Source organism: Cyclopterus lumpus, chromosome 9, assembly GCF_009769545.1.
Source record: "Cyclopterus lumpus isolate fCycLum1 chromosome 9, fCycLum1.pri, whole genome shotgun sequence".
Lineage (NCBI taxonomy): Eukaryota > Metazoa > Chordata > Actinopteri > Perciformes > Cyclopteridae > Cyclopterus > Cyclopterus lumpus.
This window is the reverse complement of record NC_046974.1, coordinates 18,814,498-18,832,837: the sequence shown is the minus strand read 5'-3', so window position 1 is coordinate 18,832,837 and position 18,340 is coordinate 18,814,498. Positions and strand designations below refer to the sequence as shown.

Below are 18,340 nucleotides of genomic sequence, written 5' to 3'. Positions count from 1 at the left end.
TGCAACTCAAACTATTGACAGTTGAGTATATATATATATATATATATATATATATATATATATATATATATATATATATATATATATAAATAAAAATAAATATATAAATAAATAATCAGAAACAATTATAAAACGGAGACCAATAACTCCAAAGCTCAGATTAGTTGTCAGCATTTTAGGCAGTTTATTTGAAAAACACATACAAAAAGATCATATACAAGACAATAAATAAAAAAGAGACAGAACAGTTTGGGTTAAGCTATGCAACTTTTTGCATCATTAGTAATAAATACAGTACAAAATCCACCCAGAGTGAATCTAAAGATGTTCCACAATATTCACTGATCATGTTATTCTTCATTATGATTTAGCTATTGCTTTCATATTATTGATACATACTTCTACTTTTCTATAAAATACTCAAGATCATAAAACATTGCGCGGTTACAGCAAAACAGCAGTGTGTTGTACAAAGATGGCCACTTCCCTTTTTCACTGGCAGGTTAATAATCAACATTTTTTCAGCAGCAAAGAAACATCTGAAATATTCAAGAAGGTACAGCATCATAATAAACACATCTACAGAGCTACTCCCACATACACATAGGAAAACCTGAGAAGGACATGCATTAAAAAGCTTGTGCTTTAAGTTCTACTGTTCATTCCGGTTCATCAGCTTGAGTTATACTATGGCTACTGTCCAGTTCACTCTGGAGTGATGGGGTACACTGTGGAGGACATGGGGTAAGGCCAGTGAGAGCACGAAATGAAATAATAAGACCAGCCAGCTTCGTTCCAATCCAATACATGTTATAATATTTTGCAGGATTAGTAGATTATTAATAGGAAATGCACACCGAAAAACGTAGTTAGCTTATTATACCCAGGTGTAAAACACGCTATCTATATTGTATAACCACAGTACACCAGAAATTTGCTCAATAAGACCAATGGCTCAAGTTAGCATGTTAGATACTTCCCAAAACCCCACACAAAGCAACTGCCAGCAATACATAAGGACAAAATAATAGAGCTCATTATGTGGGTCCTAAAATAATAAGCGCAAAATTGAGATCCAGATATGATGGAATATCGTGAACATGATAAGAAACAAAACAAACATCATAAAATTAAATCAAACGTGACCGATTATGGGAGACGAAGCAGTAACAAAAGCAAGCTAATTGTGGAGCCATACTAAGCCAAAAAAACAGGCTGTACCCAGTAATTTGCTTCAGATCAAAGCAGGGGTGATGTTTAATAAAGGAACAGATTTAATAGTAAAATCAAGAGGTGACATGGATGGAATGTAATCCAGATCAACAGCACCATGCTGGCTAGAATATGTGTTGGGAAAACACCCCCAAGTCAATTTTTCAACAGGTTTTCTTTTTCTTCCTTTGAAAAAGAAAACACAGACGGCATGCAAAAGCATCCCCAACGACCAATGCATAATGAGGTATTCTTTTTTTATATTTTGTGTTATTTTAAATAAATATATTGATTAAATTGCAAAGTTATGAGATAGATACATTAAATATTCCACCACAATAGCTAGCTAGCTACAGTTAGTAATAAATAATGATTGTTAAATACTTAAGGCATCTTTAATCACAGCATTCTATGTGAACTAGCAAAACCTCCATTTTCATCCATCTGTCGTTTTTTGGATGGAGGTTTCATACTAAAAGAAAAAAACAAACGCAACACAAACAGTCAAGTTACCCTCCAAGAATACACAAGGAAGCATGAAAATACTTTGAACTGAATAGAAACACAAAATCTAGGACAAGAACCCACACCAACAAACCAAAAAAAATCAGGCAACTCCATATTATAGTGCATTTACAAAACACAAGCTACATTATAACAACAATAAATAAGTTTTTGCAGCATTGCAGCTTTTTCTTCACTATGGTTAAAATGGACACAGACTCGGCATATTAGTACCATGTCCAAATTGGCATGTGAGCAAAAAAAAAGGAAAAAAAGAAAAATGGCAGAAAAAGACAATTGAAAATAAAATTAATGTTAAGAACAATTGTTTGGTATTTTTCAAATGGATGGCTTTTTCTCCCATTCACCCTCCTTTCAAGTGAACTATGCCGACATGGTTCATGCATGAAATAGAGAAAAACGGCTTCTATCACTGAACGCATCACAGTTGTTCTAGCAATACCATACACCACAACCATTGGGGGGGGGAACAATCATACACATTCTAGCACATATCACAGGCAAACTAGTTTGTATTCCCCCTGTAACACCAGACACAGTCCTTTAATCATAACAGTGGGAGCAACTTATATTTGAAATGAAAAGGAGCCGATAAACAACAGAGGCGATTCACTGTATTTAGAAATCACATGTGCTTGTTTGATAGGCAATAAGGTTCTGGTAATAGGAAATACGAATGTCGGATTTGATTCACTCTGATGGCAAGCCCTCAGGCACTGCATCCTCGAGCCCATGCCGGCCTCTCACATCATGTGATCATGCCATGAGCGAGGCAACAGAGAGGAGTTGCAGTTAGACACAGATCTGCTGGCAGCTCTGAGTCCTGACCTCCGACGTCAGGAGAGAAATGCTACGTTGGTCTAAAATCGGTGTCTAAGGGCAACTTGGTCTACTCGGGATTAGAGGTGGGAGGAGGGGAGGGGGGGTTGTAAGGAGGCGGGGGGAGGGGTATTAGGTGCATTTTTTTCCTCCTCTATGAATGAGTGGGATCGTCAGAGTCATAGTATACGGTTCACATGCACAGACACACAGTCCCTGTTTCTACTGCTCCACAATATTAACGACATAGCCCAAGCCTGCCATACAGCATGCACATCTGAGGCCTCCGCTCTAGATAATAGAGGCCCGACTACAACACTACACAGATCACTGGAAGCCATGCCTGCAGTTAGTGGGTTTTGCATCAACTCTGATGGCATCTAACTGTAAATCGAAAACCATGTTAGACAAGGTGATTTTTGGCCTTTTTTCCCTTCTTTTTTTTTTTTTTTTTTTTTACACAACTAGCTCTTTCCTCACTGTTTATGATTAATTATCACGCTGAATATTCTCGTTTGAGCCGTATTTGACCTCCGTGTAGGTTTCTTTCCCACAAACATATTTCTTAAAAGGCTTTTGCTTGCTACACAACAGTGTTACTCTGTAAATACTTATTCAGTACTATACTCCATTACACCACAAGCGTTCAGCTACGGGAGTTCACACCAAACAACCTCATGCTAATCATTTGATTATGTTCTGTACAGATGTGCTGAGGGCTTGGGCAAAGTGCAGCTTAAAGGATTTTTTTCACAGGCCGGGGAAGGGGGTGGGGTTTAGATGTAGTGGCAGAGAAATGGCCTTAATACGCCACACTGAGCTGGGGAGGTTGGTGGTCAGTGTCCTCTTGTGATGGCTGTATGGAGAAATGCACACAATCTGATACAATATCAGAAGCCTCAGCACATCTGTCCATACTCATCCACTCCTCCTACCTTTTACATCCAGCAAGTTCATTCAAACCAACCTTCCGTCCAGCCGCCTATCTATGCATCAACCCCCCATCCCTCGTGTTGTAGGTGAGTGTGCTTTGTTGATCCCTCTGTCATAGCCGTCTCAGAAGGCAGGCTCGTTGAGTGATGCAGAGTGGAAGAGAGGGGCGTTTGGCAGAGCTTCCCCCGGAGGGACGCGATGAAGAATTAACAAGACCAGATCGAAAGCTGCAGGAGTCGACAGGAGCTATCAACTGTCGGGGGTCAGTTGGGTCTCAATGTCCACTCTGCAGATGGGGCACTTCCTGCTGGTGGCCAGCCACTGGTCCACACACGCCTGATGGAATAGGTGCATGCAGGGTAATCTCCTGCGGACACAGATGGGACACGGTCGGGATTTAACATAAATTGTAGGAATTCACTGTTCTGCAACATTTAGATACGGTATACACTTTAATTTTTACATTTATTTCCTTTATTATTTAAATTATTAAATGTAATATGTCCTGCTATTTTATTTTGTTGTATTGTATATATGTACACATGGTTGCTGCTGCTTCAATACATTTCCCCCTGGGGATGAATACAGTACATCTCTTATCTTATCCATCTTATTTAAACGCGCCCTTTTTGAAAACGAGTTGTCAACTGTACTCCTGAGGAAAGATAAGCAGCTGTGATTTCAGCATGGTGAAGGCGCACTTTTCAGACATGGGTTTTTTAATAGTATATTCATCTTAAAAGTAAGAAAATGATCTCTGTTTAGATTAACTGGGGATTTTTCCCCCTCAAATTCATCAAATGTGGACATCCATCATTTTTACTGGAAAGCAGCTATTTGCACAAGTCTGTTATCAAAGCAATGTTTTAGATTACGATGATCGGTAAAATAATTGTTCTTTGTATTTCAATGACTTCGATCTTGATCTGTCATACCGCTGTTAGCTTTATAATGCTTTTTGTGATACTCTTCTGCTTTGATTCATCAAAACAGAAAATGATATAGAGTAGTATTTTGATAATCAAGTATCATTTGTTGTGTTTCTTTATTATATACAGATTGATTTGATTAAACTAAATATATTTGGGGTTTGGACTATTGCTCTCGTCATCAGATAAATAGTCCAAACCCCAAAGATATTTAGTTTAGTCATATCAATTTACCTTTTTTTTATTAATATTTCATTATGTCAGACATTGGATGCTTGTCACTGTCTTGATAAAGGTTGTTCAAAAACCTGAAGCTGTCCCCTCTCCCAGTTCTTCTTTCCTCTTTTTAAAGTAAAATAACTTCCTCTGTAATCTTTCCAGTGAGACACACTGGACACACATCCGAAGGTCGGGTGAAATGCTAAAGTGGTCTTTGGGCGGTATTTTCAAGATGAAGTATTGAAGGAAATCCTGTGATAGGATTTTGAAACCTGATGCTTTAAACTAATGTGGCAGAACCAATTTAGGATTTTAAAAAACTGTGTATCCACTCAGAAGGAAGGCATTGTTAAATAGACAAATAGGCAAATGTTGGTGGTTCTCAAACTGTTTCTGTCACGCCCCATTTGGAGGAAGAATGTTCACGCCCCACCGCCCAACAAAATGGTCTATGCTGACTTTTTATTGAAATAACATTTGTGAGTCCTCCATCTGTGCTTTTTAGAATAACGAAAATTGCAATCACTTTCAAGTAAACCGATCACTTTGTTAGAATAAAGCAAATAAAGTTATATATTTGCAAAAAAACACACTGGCAAAGAAATAGCTGATTGGGACTACAATTAACCTGTTTTGCACTGGATATCTAACAATAAGTGCAACCTGTGAAAAACTAAACAAAACAAGTTCAAATATTTGGCAATAAAGAGTTTTACACTGCATACATTTTCAAAACAATACCGTGCAACCTGTGCAAAACAAAATTAGTGCAGATATGCGTGTCAAGTTTTATTAGTATTAGTGGCTGCAATGCCATTACACTTCTTTCTTTTTTTTTTTTTTTAAATGGGGTTGCAGGCTTGATACGGCCACTCTCAATTCATGCTCAATGTTGAGCTTTTGTTTTGAAGGGCAACAGCAGAAAAGTCGATCTCACGGAGATCGGCTTTTGGCAAAACGCCAAGAATCAGCGAGTCGCTGTCATGCATCCATGAGCATAACCTGTGAACAGTGTAATGTAAACATGTGCATGAAGGTACAGGCATTTCAACATGTACTTTGAACTTGAACTAAGTGAAGTTCTCAATAAAGGTATTTCTGCATTTCCTCCTGCGCCCCACCTGTAATACCACCGCGCCCCACAGTTTGAGAACCACTGCGCTAGGGGAAAAGTGAGGGGCTCACCAGTCATTAAGATTCATCATATGGGGATCATGAATGTCTGTAAAAAATGTCAAGGCAATCAATTAAATTGTTACGATATTTCCATCTTGACTCAGAAGGTGGACTGTCCGTCTTCTATCAGCTGTGTGTAACTGAGGACCAGGACCGGTAAAATGAATGTCTCCCCCAGGAGAGGAACTCTATTCACAGCGTAGGTTCACGTCTGCATAACCTTTGCATAGTTGTACCTGACATCCTCTGCATCCTCCAGCATTGACAGACATATGGTGCACTTCTCATCGGTGTCCAGCTCCTCATCCTCCAGACACATCTTCAGGTCCTGGGGTATTCTCTGGAGAGGAAGGGAAGGAGAGCGAGAGACAGAGACATAAAGAGAGAGGGGGAAACAGACTTTAATTATTAAAGTGCATCGTGCAGCTGTGTGTTAGGAGCTGACATGGAGCTGCCAAGGGTGTCTCTCAGTCAGCCCGGACGAAGAAGAAGAAAAGAGTCACCTAACCATGCTTCCCAGAAATCAGATGGAAAAGACTCAATTACTTCTTCTCACTCACAAATGTTCAAAATAATCTGACACTCTTTGCAGAGTATTTGGGTCACAGTCAGTGCAGACGGTTTTTAAAATTCATTCCATGCACATATCTGCCGACAGCCGGATGACTCATCCCTCGCCTTGAATTGTGCACACCACTGCAGACTTGTTTTACTGATCTGCTCACTGAAATTAGTTTGACCTTTGAACTATTGTCAGAGTCGTGACCCTCTTCCCACTCTCGTCTTCGCTCTTTGATCCTTTCGACCCAGCGCTTTCATCCCCGTCCTTCAGCCCAATGCCCTTGTCCGTACCAGACCACATTAAAAAAGATGAACTTTTTTTGTTTGTTTTACCTTCTTGTACTTATGGGGGAAGGTGAATCTCTCTATGGTGGTTTGGACCGCTCCCCGGTTTACACTGCCCAGCCTGTCCTCCAGCTGCAAAAGCTCCTAGACAGGAAACAACATATTCAAATGCAAAAGACATACAAGTGTGGAATGAAGAAATTAAACTGGTGCTGCAAGGGACAGGAAAGAGCCCCAAAGAAAACATTTACATTTCATTGACATGAAAACAAACGTCAGGAGATTAAAAGCAGTTGGACCATTCGAGGCATCTGGAAGTCGGCGTAAATCAGTTGCACACTCAAGCCTGTCCAGAGCCTTGGTCACAGAGAAAACAATGATAAATGCGTGTCGACTGGTGTGTCCGCTGAGGGGAAAGCGGGTGGCGTGGTACGAACCTCGTAGCTCTCTCTGACAGCGGACGCGTGGCGGGAGGGGTTGAGACTCTGCAGAGCCAGCAAGTGCAGCTGGGGATATGGGTAGTTTCTGATCTCGTGGACGACCTGGAAGAAGACAGGTAAAAGAAGCTAGCATCAGCTCCGCAGCACAGGGGGGGGGGGGGGGGGGGGGGGGACACAGGTCGTGAGGAGAGCCGCCGGGAGTTCACCGAGACTCACGAATTGATTGTAGAAGAGGCTCACCACTTGCGTTGAGGCATTGTTTCGAGGGAAATGGTGCATCCTGGGAGAGGTCAAGTAGTGCTGATAGTGCTGCGGTAGCGGATGGATGTGATACTGGTGGGGGGGCAACCCAGCATCTACACTTAGATCCCTGGACAGAAACCAAAAAGCGAGTCAGCCAGTGGCCGTCGGGTCATTGTTTCACCGTGTTTATGGCTAATTGTCTTTGGATGAAAGAGGATTACCAGAGTAATATTTCAGCTTTAGCTCAGTTCCAGTTACTTGAAAAGATTCTGAAATAAGCTCAACTTGTTTGATAAAAGAGAATTTGAATAAACGAAATAAAGCAACGTACCGAGTCTGAACAGTTGGGTCAAATAATGGAATACAAATTGACATAGCCACATGTAATGGCTAAATGGTTGATGCGAATGGCTGTGTCATTGAAGGAGTACTACCTACTAAAGACAAAAACAGACTGGAAACCACTGGCTACAGTTGTGGGTGAACTGGAGCTGCAGTACTTGAGCCGCCTTGACTCTTCCCTTATGTTTGGGCCGCTCGTGTGATTGTCTCGTCTTCATAACCTGTGCACTAAGTTGATGTTTTTGATACTCAGGTTTTCATTGGCAAGATTTTGCAACAATGAATAACCAAATGTTCACTTCCTCATACCTCAATATCAAGCATTTCCTCCCATGTTTCTTCTACATTTTAAGATGTGTCATATTTCCCCTCCACTTTTCTACATTGGTTTTCTCTCTAGAAAAAAAATAACGACACTTTTGATGTTTAGTTTTCTACAGTTGCTCTACAGCTCTTTTGCCTCTTGGGAAACTCCTTGTGCATTAGTGATGCATTTAAAAGCTTTTCCCTACTTGTCTGAAACCCCATTCATCTGGTCTTGACACATGAGGGTGGTCAGGTTCAGTCAAACTAAGATAAGTTGATTAAAATGTGTGTCATTTCTGTTAGTATGAAATCTACAGTACATCATGACAACTGCTTTTTTTTCTCAAAAAACAAAGTAGCTAATATTGTTTGCCTCAGTAGCAATGCATACTGTGTATAATAAACTATTAAATGTATACAGTGATTATTGCCAATTTCAGTGGTATGAGTCGCTTTGGGTTCTTTTGTTCAACAAACATTCTGGTGTGAAAATGAGTATTATATTGTTTTGTATCATTTAATAAGACTTTGTTGGATTGAAATCTAAATTTATATCATGAAAATGATTTTTCTAACAAATAAAAAATAACTGAGACTGTTTGCCTCTGTGGTGCTGCATACTGTATTTAATATATATTAGAGGTATTGCTTACCAGTCTGTGCCCTCAGCCAGGTAGCGGGGCTGCTGCACCACAGGCTGAGGAGGGACATGAAGAGGGGGAGCAAACTCATAGCTGGGCCGCAGTCTGTGGGGCTGGTGAGGAACTCTCTCTGGGGTGCGTCTACTAAGACACATAACCAAGCATTTTTTGTTTTTTTAAATCCTAGGAAAATGTCTTAAATATGATCTTACTACAAAACCAAGAGGGTCACTGTAAACATAATAACTGTCTTTTATATTTCCTGTATTTTTAAACCCACTCCGCCCACCCCCCCTCCCCAGAAAGCCTGTGTGGATACCTGGAGGGTGGCAGGATGTGTCGGTGCTGGGCCTCAAGGATCTGCTGCTGGAGGAGGTATTGCTGGTGTAATGCCTGAGGTAGGAAGGGAGGGGCGGGGATGTCCTGGAACTGAGGAGCAGGCAGGGGGTTGTGGGGCGGGTGGAGCGGAGGGCCATGCTGGTGGCCGGGAGGGGCCAGGTGGGGGTTAATGCCTGACTGTGGCTGCCCTGGGTGGGGCATGGGGAAGTCCATGGGCAGCGGGGCCTGAGGACCTAACTGGAAGTGCCGGCAAGAGGTAGCATGGCTGTGCTGCTGCTGCTGCTGCTGCTGCCGGTTGAAATGGGATCCTGTGGAGGATAAGGAGAAGTTGTAAGGCACCTGAAGGGAGAGATTAGATGGAATTAATTGTGGGTGAAATGTGGTGTCACTGAGTGTGTGTTTGTGTGTGTGATATAGCATGTTAATGAAGCCCTACCTCTTACCTAGGGTGAAAAATACTTCTGTGGGGGTGGGGAAATGACGGTTACCACAAGTACCATGAACATGACAACCATATTTTTGGTCCGGCACACATACGCAAGCTTTCATTTCCGACCTCCGGTTCGACTCCCGGTCTTCTGATTCACAGACAAGCGAACTGGATCAGAACAGATGAAATCTGCCAGTATATGGTCTTCACCGTGGTTCGGTTCTTGTAAATTCTGCAGCCGACAGTGGGTCAGTGCAGTCGAGTAAAACCGTTAGTACCTGCCGGTCTATAAGATACGCAAACTGTTCAGGGAGCCACGTCTCTATCTGTATAGCACTAAGGGAATAATACCTTCCTTCTCATACACTAAACATTTTACTGAAACCTACTGTATCCTCACACATACAGTGTAGCCCTACTTATTCTCTCATATGTACATCCAGGAGTTGAGAGGAAATAGCTTAAATGCCTTTTAAACCCTCTCCAACCACAGCTATTTGGCAACCGCAGCAAGCGGACTGCTGTGGAGACTCAACAGGGAGAAAAATACAGACAAACGTGTGCTGCGGTGCAATGTGGTTTTAATAATGAGCTCACGGTAAAAATATTTTTTTTCTTATTATGCACGGAGTGAGAAATTGCAATAACAAATGTAGCTTTTTAGAACTTTGAGGAAATCCTAGCTAAAAGGAGCCATGATTGGTCTGCAGTGGAGCAGCAGGATTCACTGTGCTCCGTTACGTCCATCTGGCAGAAACTCAAGCAGTGAATTTAGAGTTTAGACATTGAAATTGTGAAGTAAAATTCCAGCACAGTTTGAGCTGAATCTGCTTCGACAGTGTAAAAAGAGATGGCGAATTCTGATGTAAACAGTGAAAACACTTCTAAAAATCATGAAGAAATAGGCAGTCTACATTGCATTTACTAAGAGTACGCTTGAAAATCACAGTATGAGATTTAAAAACACATCCAGCAAAAGATAAGCAGTATGACCTTCCAGCAATTTTTTCAGGACATCAGTGTTGCCGGGCAGACAAGCGATGACCTTGCTGCCGTGGGTCAAAGGCTCAAGTCTAGACTCTAATACTGCGTTTTCAAGCGTCTCAGTGAAACAATCACCATGAATGACAGCAGATAGACTAATTCAGGCCCTGTGATGGAGGAAGCGTGGAAATTGTCTATCTTTGTCACAGCGGGCGAGGAAGTGGGTGGGGGGGTGGAGGGGGGCAGGTAGGGACAAGGGAGAGGGAGGACAATAAATGGAAATCAGCAAGAAGCACACTGAAGGTTAGGAAAAACACTATATTCTTTATTGAAAAATATTAGTAAATGTGGAATTTGTTTTTTTTCTTGTTTGTTTGTAATAATAGTATAAATCCATGCAACAAAAATAAACAACATAGACTGAAGGCAAGGCCCACCATGCTCCATATAGGGTTAAAAAGAACAAAAGCGGCATCCAATGAGCAGACGTGTTGGCTACAGCACATGATTTCAGTACAGCAGGGTACATCTTTACTACAGAAAGATTACATTGGATTTTCACTAGTCAATGTAGAAAAACAAAAACAAATTATGAATCATAAATGTGATCATGCATTGAAAGTACTATTACCAGAACAAAAGGTAAAGAGAGACCACAACCAAACAATAAAGACGTTATTACTAATAGAGGATCTCTTTAGCAGTGCAGGAAAAATAGGCATCCCTGTGAAATGGATAGCATTTTGGCCTTATGTTAGTGGGGAAATTGGGACGTGATGAACCACCAGTGAGCATGTTTTGCTTCCGTAAATGTTTGAGTTTCATTTGCCCGTAAGGAGCAAGCAGCCCTGACAATTCAGTGTGATTCAAAGCTCAAAATTTGCAAAGGGAACAAAAGGATTACACAAAAATGGAGACAGTTATGGCAGGTTGTAGTGTGCAGGTGCAGTGTACCTTAAACCAATTTGAAGTGATCACATGGCAGCATTTGCTGGAATGCAGAGTTTTAAAAATGGCATGCATGATTCCAATTTGCATGCTTTTTTTAAGTTTAGGTCACTTTAATCATGTACATTGCACCTTGTGTGAAGAGAAGGAAGATGAGCCGAATTCTGGTGTTCAACAATGCAGTGCAGTATTTAAGAGCATGCAAAATGTATCCACTTTACAGGAATTTACAGCATGTTGTCTATCAAGACTGGATGGGAAGTACACAATGACATTCAACTGATTTCTAAAAATTAAAAAAAGAGCTAAAATGTTTACTCAGTGCTACAGCAATTTGACAGAAACAAAGACAAAAAAGATGCTCTGAGCTAGGTGTTAGCTATTGTTTTAGTCTGCTTAACATGGAAAGTCTAAGACTGAATACATTTTGGGAGGAGGGGGGGGGGGCTTTTTAATACCAATGTCGTCTTCTGATGGAAAGAGGAAATGAAGAAGGGAGTCACAATACAGCTAAATGCAGAGAACAGGCAGAGGCCACACCACACAGCAGCAGATGATCATTAGCTACACAATGGGGGGGACGACAAAGATCTGATAAATGCAGAATGTAGAGCCAGCCTCCATACTATGAAACAGGGAAATAAGAACAGAAATAAAAGCACAATGAAATCATTGATGCCACTGTTATGAAATTAATGTTACACTGTAGCTTTACCATTGTTTAACGGTGACCACACAACGTTACTTTGGGTCTTTTTTTGCAAGTCGGCAGCTCCAAACAAACAGCTGCTGAATTGCCAATTAGCAAATAAAAAAGGGCGACTGATAATTTAATGTCCACGCTCCCCGGTCAATCGGCCATAGGATTAGCACATTGGCCAATTGACACGGATAATAATTACTGAAATCACGCTAGAGAGAAAGAAAAACCAGCGAGCGCTAGCAGAAGCAGATGATCTTCAAATGACATCATCCGGGCACAGATAAGCTGACTGGCTGGAAAGGCTACGTCTATTTTGCGGTATTTTTTACAGTGCAAATACACGGTAGCGCCGTGGGGGGGAAATAACAATACATCGTAATGTTGTTTAAATAAAAAAAACGCATTGGTAAGATATACATCAGCGTAACGTTGTCTGACACGTGTGTTTATGCGGGGAATCGTGTTTTGTCATCTGGTATTCTGGATCGTACGCCCCGTGGACGTGAAATCCTTTGTGATAAATGTTTCCGTTCCAATGCATAGCCAGAGCCCACGAGACAGTTAGCTTATCTTTAGCGGCGGTGTTTTTTTTTAACGATTTAAGACAGAATTTCGCCCGGAAAACGACACCACTCGGCGGTTTATAAATACGTGCTGGGAATACAAAACACGTTGCAGGCATTTGTCGCGAATAATTTGATGTCAGTTTTAAGCTAGCTAAAGCGAGCTAACCCAACGACTGAAGCTAGCTTGAGCTAGCTAACCAACAGCTGCAGTTAATATTAAGATAAACAGGGCACATATTTTGGATCGATATGAATATTAATACCGTACCTCTGTTTCTCACTGAGCCGAATACAGGAAGAACCAGATATCCGACATGCACTAAGACCATCCTGGGATCCTTATCTTATGATTCCGCTGGGTTATTTGGAGAGAAAGAGTAGCAGTAGCCCATGCGGATCTACATTCAGGCGGTTGGTTGTTGCTTGCTAGCACCACAGGCAAACCCAACGGAACGACTGTGTCTGACTCGCGCGGTTGCCGTTGACAGACGCAGACATGTCATGTGACATCCTGAGCAAAAGGGGGCGCTATTTCGGGCACACGCGCCGGAGCCGGAGGTTTTTCTCGGTTAACCTATCACCCCGTGTCGATTGATCTTGATAAAAAAAAGTTATGTTAATCAGCATGTCATTAGACCCCCTCTCCCTTTTCCTAAATTACAATTTCTTTCAAACTTCACATGTAGGGCTGCAACCATGATCTACTTTATGTGTATGTCGAGGGTGATTGTGTTGAACTGACAGTAGTGCTTACTGCTTTTCTTAATTACTTAATTAATTGCCTACACGGTGTATGGGTGGATACTAATTAATACTACATTAATTAACTACATTTTCTCGAGTACTGTAACGAAGTACAATTTTTAGTAAATATTTGGATGGTATGCTACTTTACACGTCCACTACCATCTCCGTGACGATAGGGGGCAGAGTCGAGCAAGAAAGCAGAAAACGCAACGTCAGTGTCACATAAATAGAAGAAGGGTCCATTCAGCCATTACACTCTAACTCACAGCCCTGAGTCGCTAGTGGTGGAGGACAGGTCATCAGCAACCCGACAACATGTTATCCGTGAGAGTTGCAGCAGCTTTGGCCAGGACCCTGCCCCGACGGGCTGGATTTGTGAGTATCTTAATTATAATATCCACATTTGACGTTAACGTTGCAGCAAGTTAATGTAATATCTGTGTGAACCTTGTGGGCGTGAAGGGTACCGTTAAGGCCGCTAGCTAACTTTGTCATCGACTTATTGACGCGGCTTTAAATGCAGCGAAGCTCTTGTGGGTAACGACTCGCGTCAGTTTCCCTCTAAATAGTTTCATGAGCGCTGTTTTTGACGTTGTCCTTGTGGGACGACTTTCTGCGTCCTGCAGCGAGCTAGTAGCTATCGTTCGCACGCAATGCTAGCGCTAGCTACTAGCTAGCGGCTCATTCTGCCACGCTTTGAAGGTCAGGAAGCCTGACAGCGCACGTCGTCTCCCCCGCGCAACGTCACTCTGTGTCGGCGTTTGAAAAGCACATTTTAACTGTTGCGGCGATGTTTGAGAAACTTTTTTCTTTTTTTGCAATTAACGCTTTATTCACATCTGTTTATCCAGGTGTCCAAGGCTGTACCGGCCGCCTGCGTTGGGGTCAACCACCTCCACACACACAGACCATGGCTGCAGAAGACAGGTGAGACAAAAACAACAGGATACTTTATCCCCTGTACTTTTAGGTCATCTCCCAAAGGTGATTAATGAAGGTCATTGATGGTACAACGTTTTAAAGGGCATGTCTTTTTGGTCACTGTGTCAAATGAACAGAATAGCGGTCTACGGGTTTCCATGTTTGTCTGAAATTATTGGACATACGTGCCATTTTATAGCTCCAGAAAAATATGTGAAGCACTGACAAAAGTACAGCAACATCAGTATCTTTGACTTGTAATCAATATTGTTACATTTGTGTTGGCCTGTATACTTTTCATAAACTAGTGGTGGATTATTTGGTCTGTAAAACATATTATACTAGTGAAGTGGCTTTGTTAACAAATGGAATTCATTTAATTGTTCTAAGATATATTAAAACTTAATATTATCTAGTTTCATATCAAGATCTTATGTAGATATCAATTTTCCCTAAATTGTATCTTTATATAATTAATCTGTGATATTTCAACAGTTATTGTATAATTTAAAAATAAACATGACTGTCACTAACCATGTTCCTATAATGTGCATGTCTTGTCATACAGGCACAGCTGAGGTGTCTTCAATCCTGGAGGACAAGATCTTGAGTGCTGACACCTCTGCTGACCTGGAGGAGACCGGGCGTGTGCTGTCCATTGGTGACGGTATTGCCAGAGTGTATGGGCTGAGGAATGTACAGGCAGAAGAGATGGTGGAGTTCTCCTCTGGACTAAAGGTATGTGTACAAATGCATTATAAAACACTTTAAACGTATCTTTTATCAATCTAGAAAAGCAACCAGTGTAAAACCATAATTTTTCCTGCAGGGCATGTCTCTGAACTTGGAGCCTGACAATGTTGGTGTTGTGGTGTTCGGTAATGACAAACTGATCAAGGAGGGTGACATAGTGAAGAGGACCGGTGCCATCGTGGATGTCCCTGTTGGTATGGAACTGCTGGGCCGTGTGGTGGATGCTCTGGGAAATGCCATCGATGGAAAGGTGATACCAGCCACTATATTGTATGTTTTTAAGTAGATTAGTTAAATGTTGATTGAACTAAAGTTTTGATTGTTCAGATCGTTCATCCCAACTGGTATCTGTTAAAGCAAGCTCAAATGTATTTCTTTTTTTCCCCCAGTCTAATTGGTCTAAACACCAACACTACTTATAGACTTCAGTTACCTATTTGATCAAAAATAAAGTTTCACATAAAAAAATATTGCTTTTGTTAATTTCTTTTGTGTGGCTTTATTGGCACACTTGTCAGCACCTTGATATGTGGGTTCAACTTTTTAAATGTAATTTTTTTTTCTCAGGGTCCTCTGGGTTCCAACACCCGTAGGCGTGTGGGTCTGAAGGCTCCTGGTATCATCCCTCGTATCTCTGTGAGGGAGCCCATGCAGACTGGAATCAAGGCTGTGGATAGCCTGGTGCCCATTGGCAGAGGCCAGCGTGAGCTGATCATTGGTGACAGGCAGACCGGGTAAATACTTTGACACAAACGATTTTGACATAAGACAATTCCATGGATTAAAGGAAGCTAAAGCTTATGTGCAATTTTAAAGTTGCTACGTATGCTTTTACATTTGATTTTCATTCCCCAGCAAAACTGCTATTGCCATCGACACAATCATCAACCAGAAGCGCTTCAACGAAGGAACGGAAGAGAAGAAGAAGCTGTACTGCATCTACGTCGCCATCGGCCAGAAGAGGTCCACTGTCGCCCAGCTGGTGAAGAGGCTCACCGACGCTGATGCAATGAAGTACACTATTGTGGTCTCTGCCACTGCCTCTGATGCTGCTCCTCTGCAGTACCTGGCCCCATACTCTGGCTGCTCCATGGGAGAGTACTTCAGAGACAATGGCAAGCACGCCCTGATCATCTACGATGATCTGTCCAAGCAGGTGAGGATCCGGATCGCTGTTGTAAAATGAAAACAAAAAAGCGAGCTTCTGTCGTAGCCTGAAATCATCTATCTTCCAATAAATGTTTCCAATGATTACAGTTCACAAAAGTTGGAAAATGTATTCAATTTACAATAATTGGATAAGTATCCCCAAGAGCAGCAATGGTAAATCTAGTTATTTTTTTCCCCCTTTCTTCCTCTCAGGCTGTTGCCTATCGTCAGATGTCCCTTCTGCTGCGTCGTCCTCCCGGTCGCGAGGCTTACCCCGGTGACGTGTTCTACCTACATTCTCGTCTGCTGGAGAGAGCTGCCAAGATGAACGACAACTTCGGCGGCGGCTCCCTCACTGCCCTGCCTGTTATTGAGACCCAGGCCGGTGATGTGTCTGCCTACATCCCCACCAATGTCATCTCCATCACAGACGGGCAGGTTTGTTCAAAGATGTCTTTAATATTATTGGTTGGGTTTTGGCTCGTTACAATGTGTTTCCATTGTGATGTCTTGATCTGTTCGCTGTAGATCTTCTTGGAGACTGAGCTGTTCTACAAGGGTATCCGCCCAGCTATCAACGTGGGTCTCTCTGTGTCCAGAGTAGGCTCTGCTGCCCAGACCAAAGCCATGAAGCAGGTGGGTTTTTATATTTGGACTTCAGCTCCATTTCACAGTATATTGTTAAACTGTTTAAATTCTTTTTTTAAAAATGTATTTAAAAAATCCTACATTTACTCAAATAGAGGTGGCGATCTCCAGCATTACAAATAAACTTATTTCTACTCTGTAGGTGGCCGGTACCATGAAGCTGGAGCTGGCTCAGTACCGTGAGGTGGCTGCCTTCGCCCAGTTCGGCTCTGACCTCGACGCTGCCACCCAGCAGCTCCTTAGCAGGGGTGTCAGGCTCACTGAATTGCTCAAGCAGGGGCAGTACTGTGAGTGGCAACTGTCAAACTTTCCTATTTTGGTCTCAAGAAGTAGATTAGAAATGCTATGCTATTTTTAAATGCCAAACCAAACTGTTTTCCCCCTCAGGTCCCATGGCCATTGAGGAGCAGGTAACAGTCATCTACGCTGGTGTCAGAGGTCACTTGGACAAAATGGAGCCCAGCAAGATCACAAGGTTCGAGAAAGCTTTCCTGCAGCACGTCCTCGGCCAGCACCAGGACCTGCTTACCTCTATCAGGTGAGAAATAGTCCTCTGCCACAATATGTTTGATCAATGAAAGTGGATATTTAGTTTTCTGAGTGCTAAGTTGACATTCCTTTTCCGTTTCAGGGTTGACGGCATGATCTCGGAGGCATCGGATATTAAACTGAAGCAGATTGTACTGACCTTCCTGTCCAGTTTTGAGTAATGGATAGCACTTCCATTGATCTTCAGTGAGCTGCCCGTCTGTCTCGTTATGCTTCTATATGTGAACACACACTGAAGGCCAAAACCTCCATGTACAGATTTCTCCAAATAAAATTTTACAACCCTACCGTGGTGTAAAATTCTTCTGATTGTGAGCATAACTACAGTAAGTTTAGTGGGGTGTTTTTGTTGGTTCCCTGTGAGCAGATTCCACCAGTGGCAGAGGAGTAATAACTTGTGTGGGATGAAAAAACATATTTATTTAAACGCACTTATTGTGCTTTTGAATTTATGCCTGCCTAATATTTCAGTGTTCCAAAATGAAAAGGTGACCTGCATAACAATCCAAAAGTTGAGTTCTGTTTACTGTTACGAGTTGTTCATAAGAGCGTTATATTTAAGAGGGCAAGTGAGCGTGTTTTAGTCTTGACTGCTTTCAAAGGATGGAAGGACTAAGCCTGTTCTCTCACGTGGTTGAAATGTTTGATACCATGGTAATAAATTGAGTGACACTGTCACACATTACATCCATCTTGTATTGTCTTGTGTTTATATATATATATATATATTTGTATTTAATGTTAAACATGTTAAGTAGTAGAGGCAGTTTTATTGTTCATGGACAGGCTAACAGTCCCAATGTCTCCAGACTGCTAAGCTCGCAGACTGGCTTCATATTTAACGGGCCAGCAAGTGGTGACATTTTTATCATCTTACTCTTGATAAGAACAAAAAATAAGTTATATTCTGAGTGTTGAAAGAAATACACAAGTTGATATAAAGGGTTAACTGGTATTAAATAAAATTATGCA

At 41.8% G+C, this 18,340-nt stretch overlaps 2 protein-coding genes across 5 annotated transcripts; one reads left to right on the top strand and one right to left on the bottom strand.

Moving 5' to 3' along the window:
• Positions 1–160: 160 nt before the first annotated feature.
• Positions 161–13,114, bottom strand: rnf165b (ring finger protein 165b). 4 transcript variants are annotated; one of them, XM_034541182.1, is made up of 8 exons: positions 12,870–13,114; positions 8,951–9,278; positions 8,644–8,772; positions 7,340–7,469; positions 7,097–7,201; positions 6,708–6,803; positions 6,050–6,153; positions 161–3,856 (listed from the first exon to the last, which is right to left on the bottom strand). In XM_034541182.1, exons 1-8 carry the CDS (start codon positions 12,928–12,930, stop codon positions 3,739–3,741), a joined length of 1,071 nt encoding a protein of 356 aa, XP_034397073.1. In that variant the 5' UTR covers positions 12,931–13,114; the 3' UTR covers positions 161–3,738. The 4 variants fall into 4 exon arrangements, with proteins under 4 accessions (XP_034397073.1, XP_034397072.1, XP_034397071.1 ...); XM_034541181.1 differs by having other exon boundaries at positions 8,644–8,775; positions 12,870–13,113; XM_034541180.1 differs by having other exon boundaries at positions 8,644–8,775; positions 8,951–11,957; positions 12,870–13,106.
• On the top strand, positions 13,093–18,055 carry LOC117736104 (ATP synthase subunit alpha, mitochondrial-like). The gene is made up of 11 exons (XM_034541179.1): positions 13,093–13,723; positions 14,200–14,275; positions 14,838–15,007; positions 15,099–15,272; positions 15,590–15,756; positions 15,878–16,178; positions 16,385–16,609; positions 16,700–16,807; positions 16,962–17,106; positions 17,207–17,357; positions 17,451–18,055. The coding sequence occupies exons 1-11, from the start codon at positions 13,664–13,666 to the stop codon at positions 17,527–17,529; spliced, it is 1,656 nt and encodes a 551-aa protein (XP_034397070.1). The 5' UTR covers positions 13,093–13,663; the 3' UTR covers positions 17,530–18,055.
• Positions 18,056–18,340: the final 285 nt, after the last annotated feature.

Excerpts from the sequence above, each read along its gene's own strand:
- rnf165b (XM_034541180.1), bottom strand. The coding sequence starts at position 9,390 with ATGCTATATCACACACACAAACACACACTCAGTGACACCACATTTCAC. Across the intron at positions 6,154-6,707 it reads TCCCCCATAAGTACAAGAAG|AGAATACCCCAGGACCTGAA; the intron begins GTAAAACAAACA and ends CTTCCTCTCCAG. Across the intron at positions 3,857-6,049 it reads GAGGATGCAGAGGATGTCAG|GAGATTACCCTGCATGCACC; the intron begins GTACAACTATGC and ends CTGTGTCCGCAG.
- LOC117736104 (XM_034541179.1), top strand. The coding sequence starts at position 13,664 with ATGTTATCCGTGAGAGTTGCAGCAGCTTTGGCCAGGACCCTGCCCCGA. Across the intron at positions 15,008-15,098 it reads AGTTCTCCTCTGGACTAAAG|GGCATGTCTCTGAACTTGGA; the intron begins GTATGTGTACAA and ends TTTTTCCTGCAG. Across the intron at positions 17,358-17,450 it reads GACCTGCTTACCTCTATCAG|GGTTGACGGCATGATCTCGG; the intron begins GTGAGAAATAGT and ends TTTCCGTTTCAG.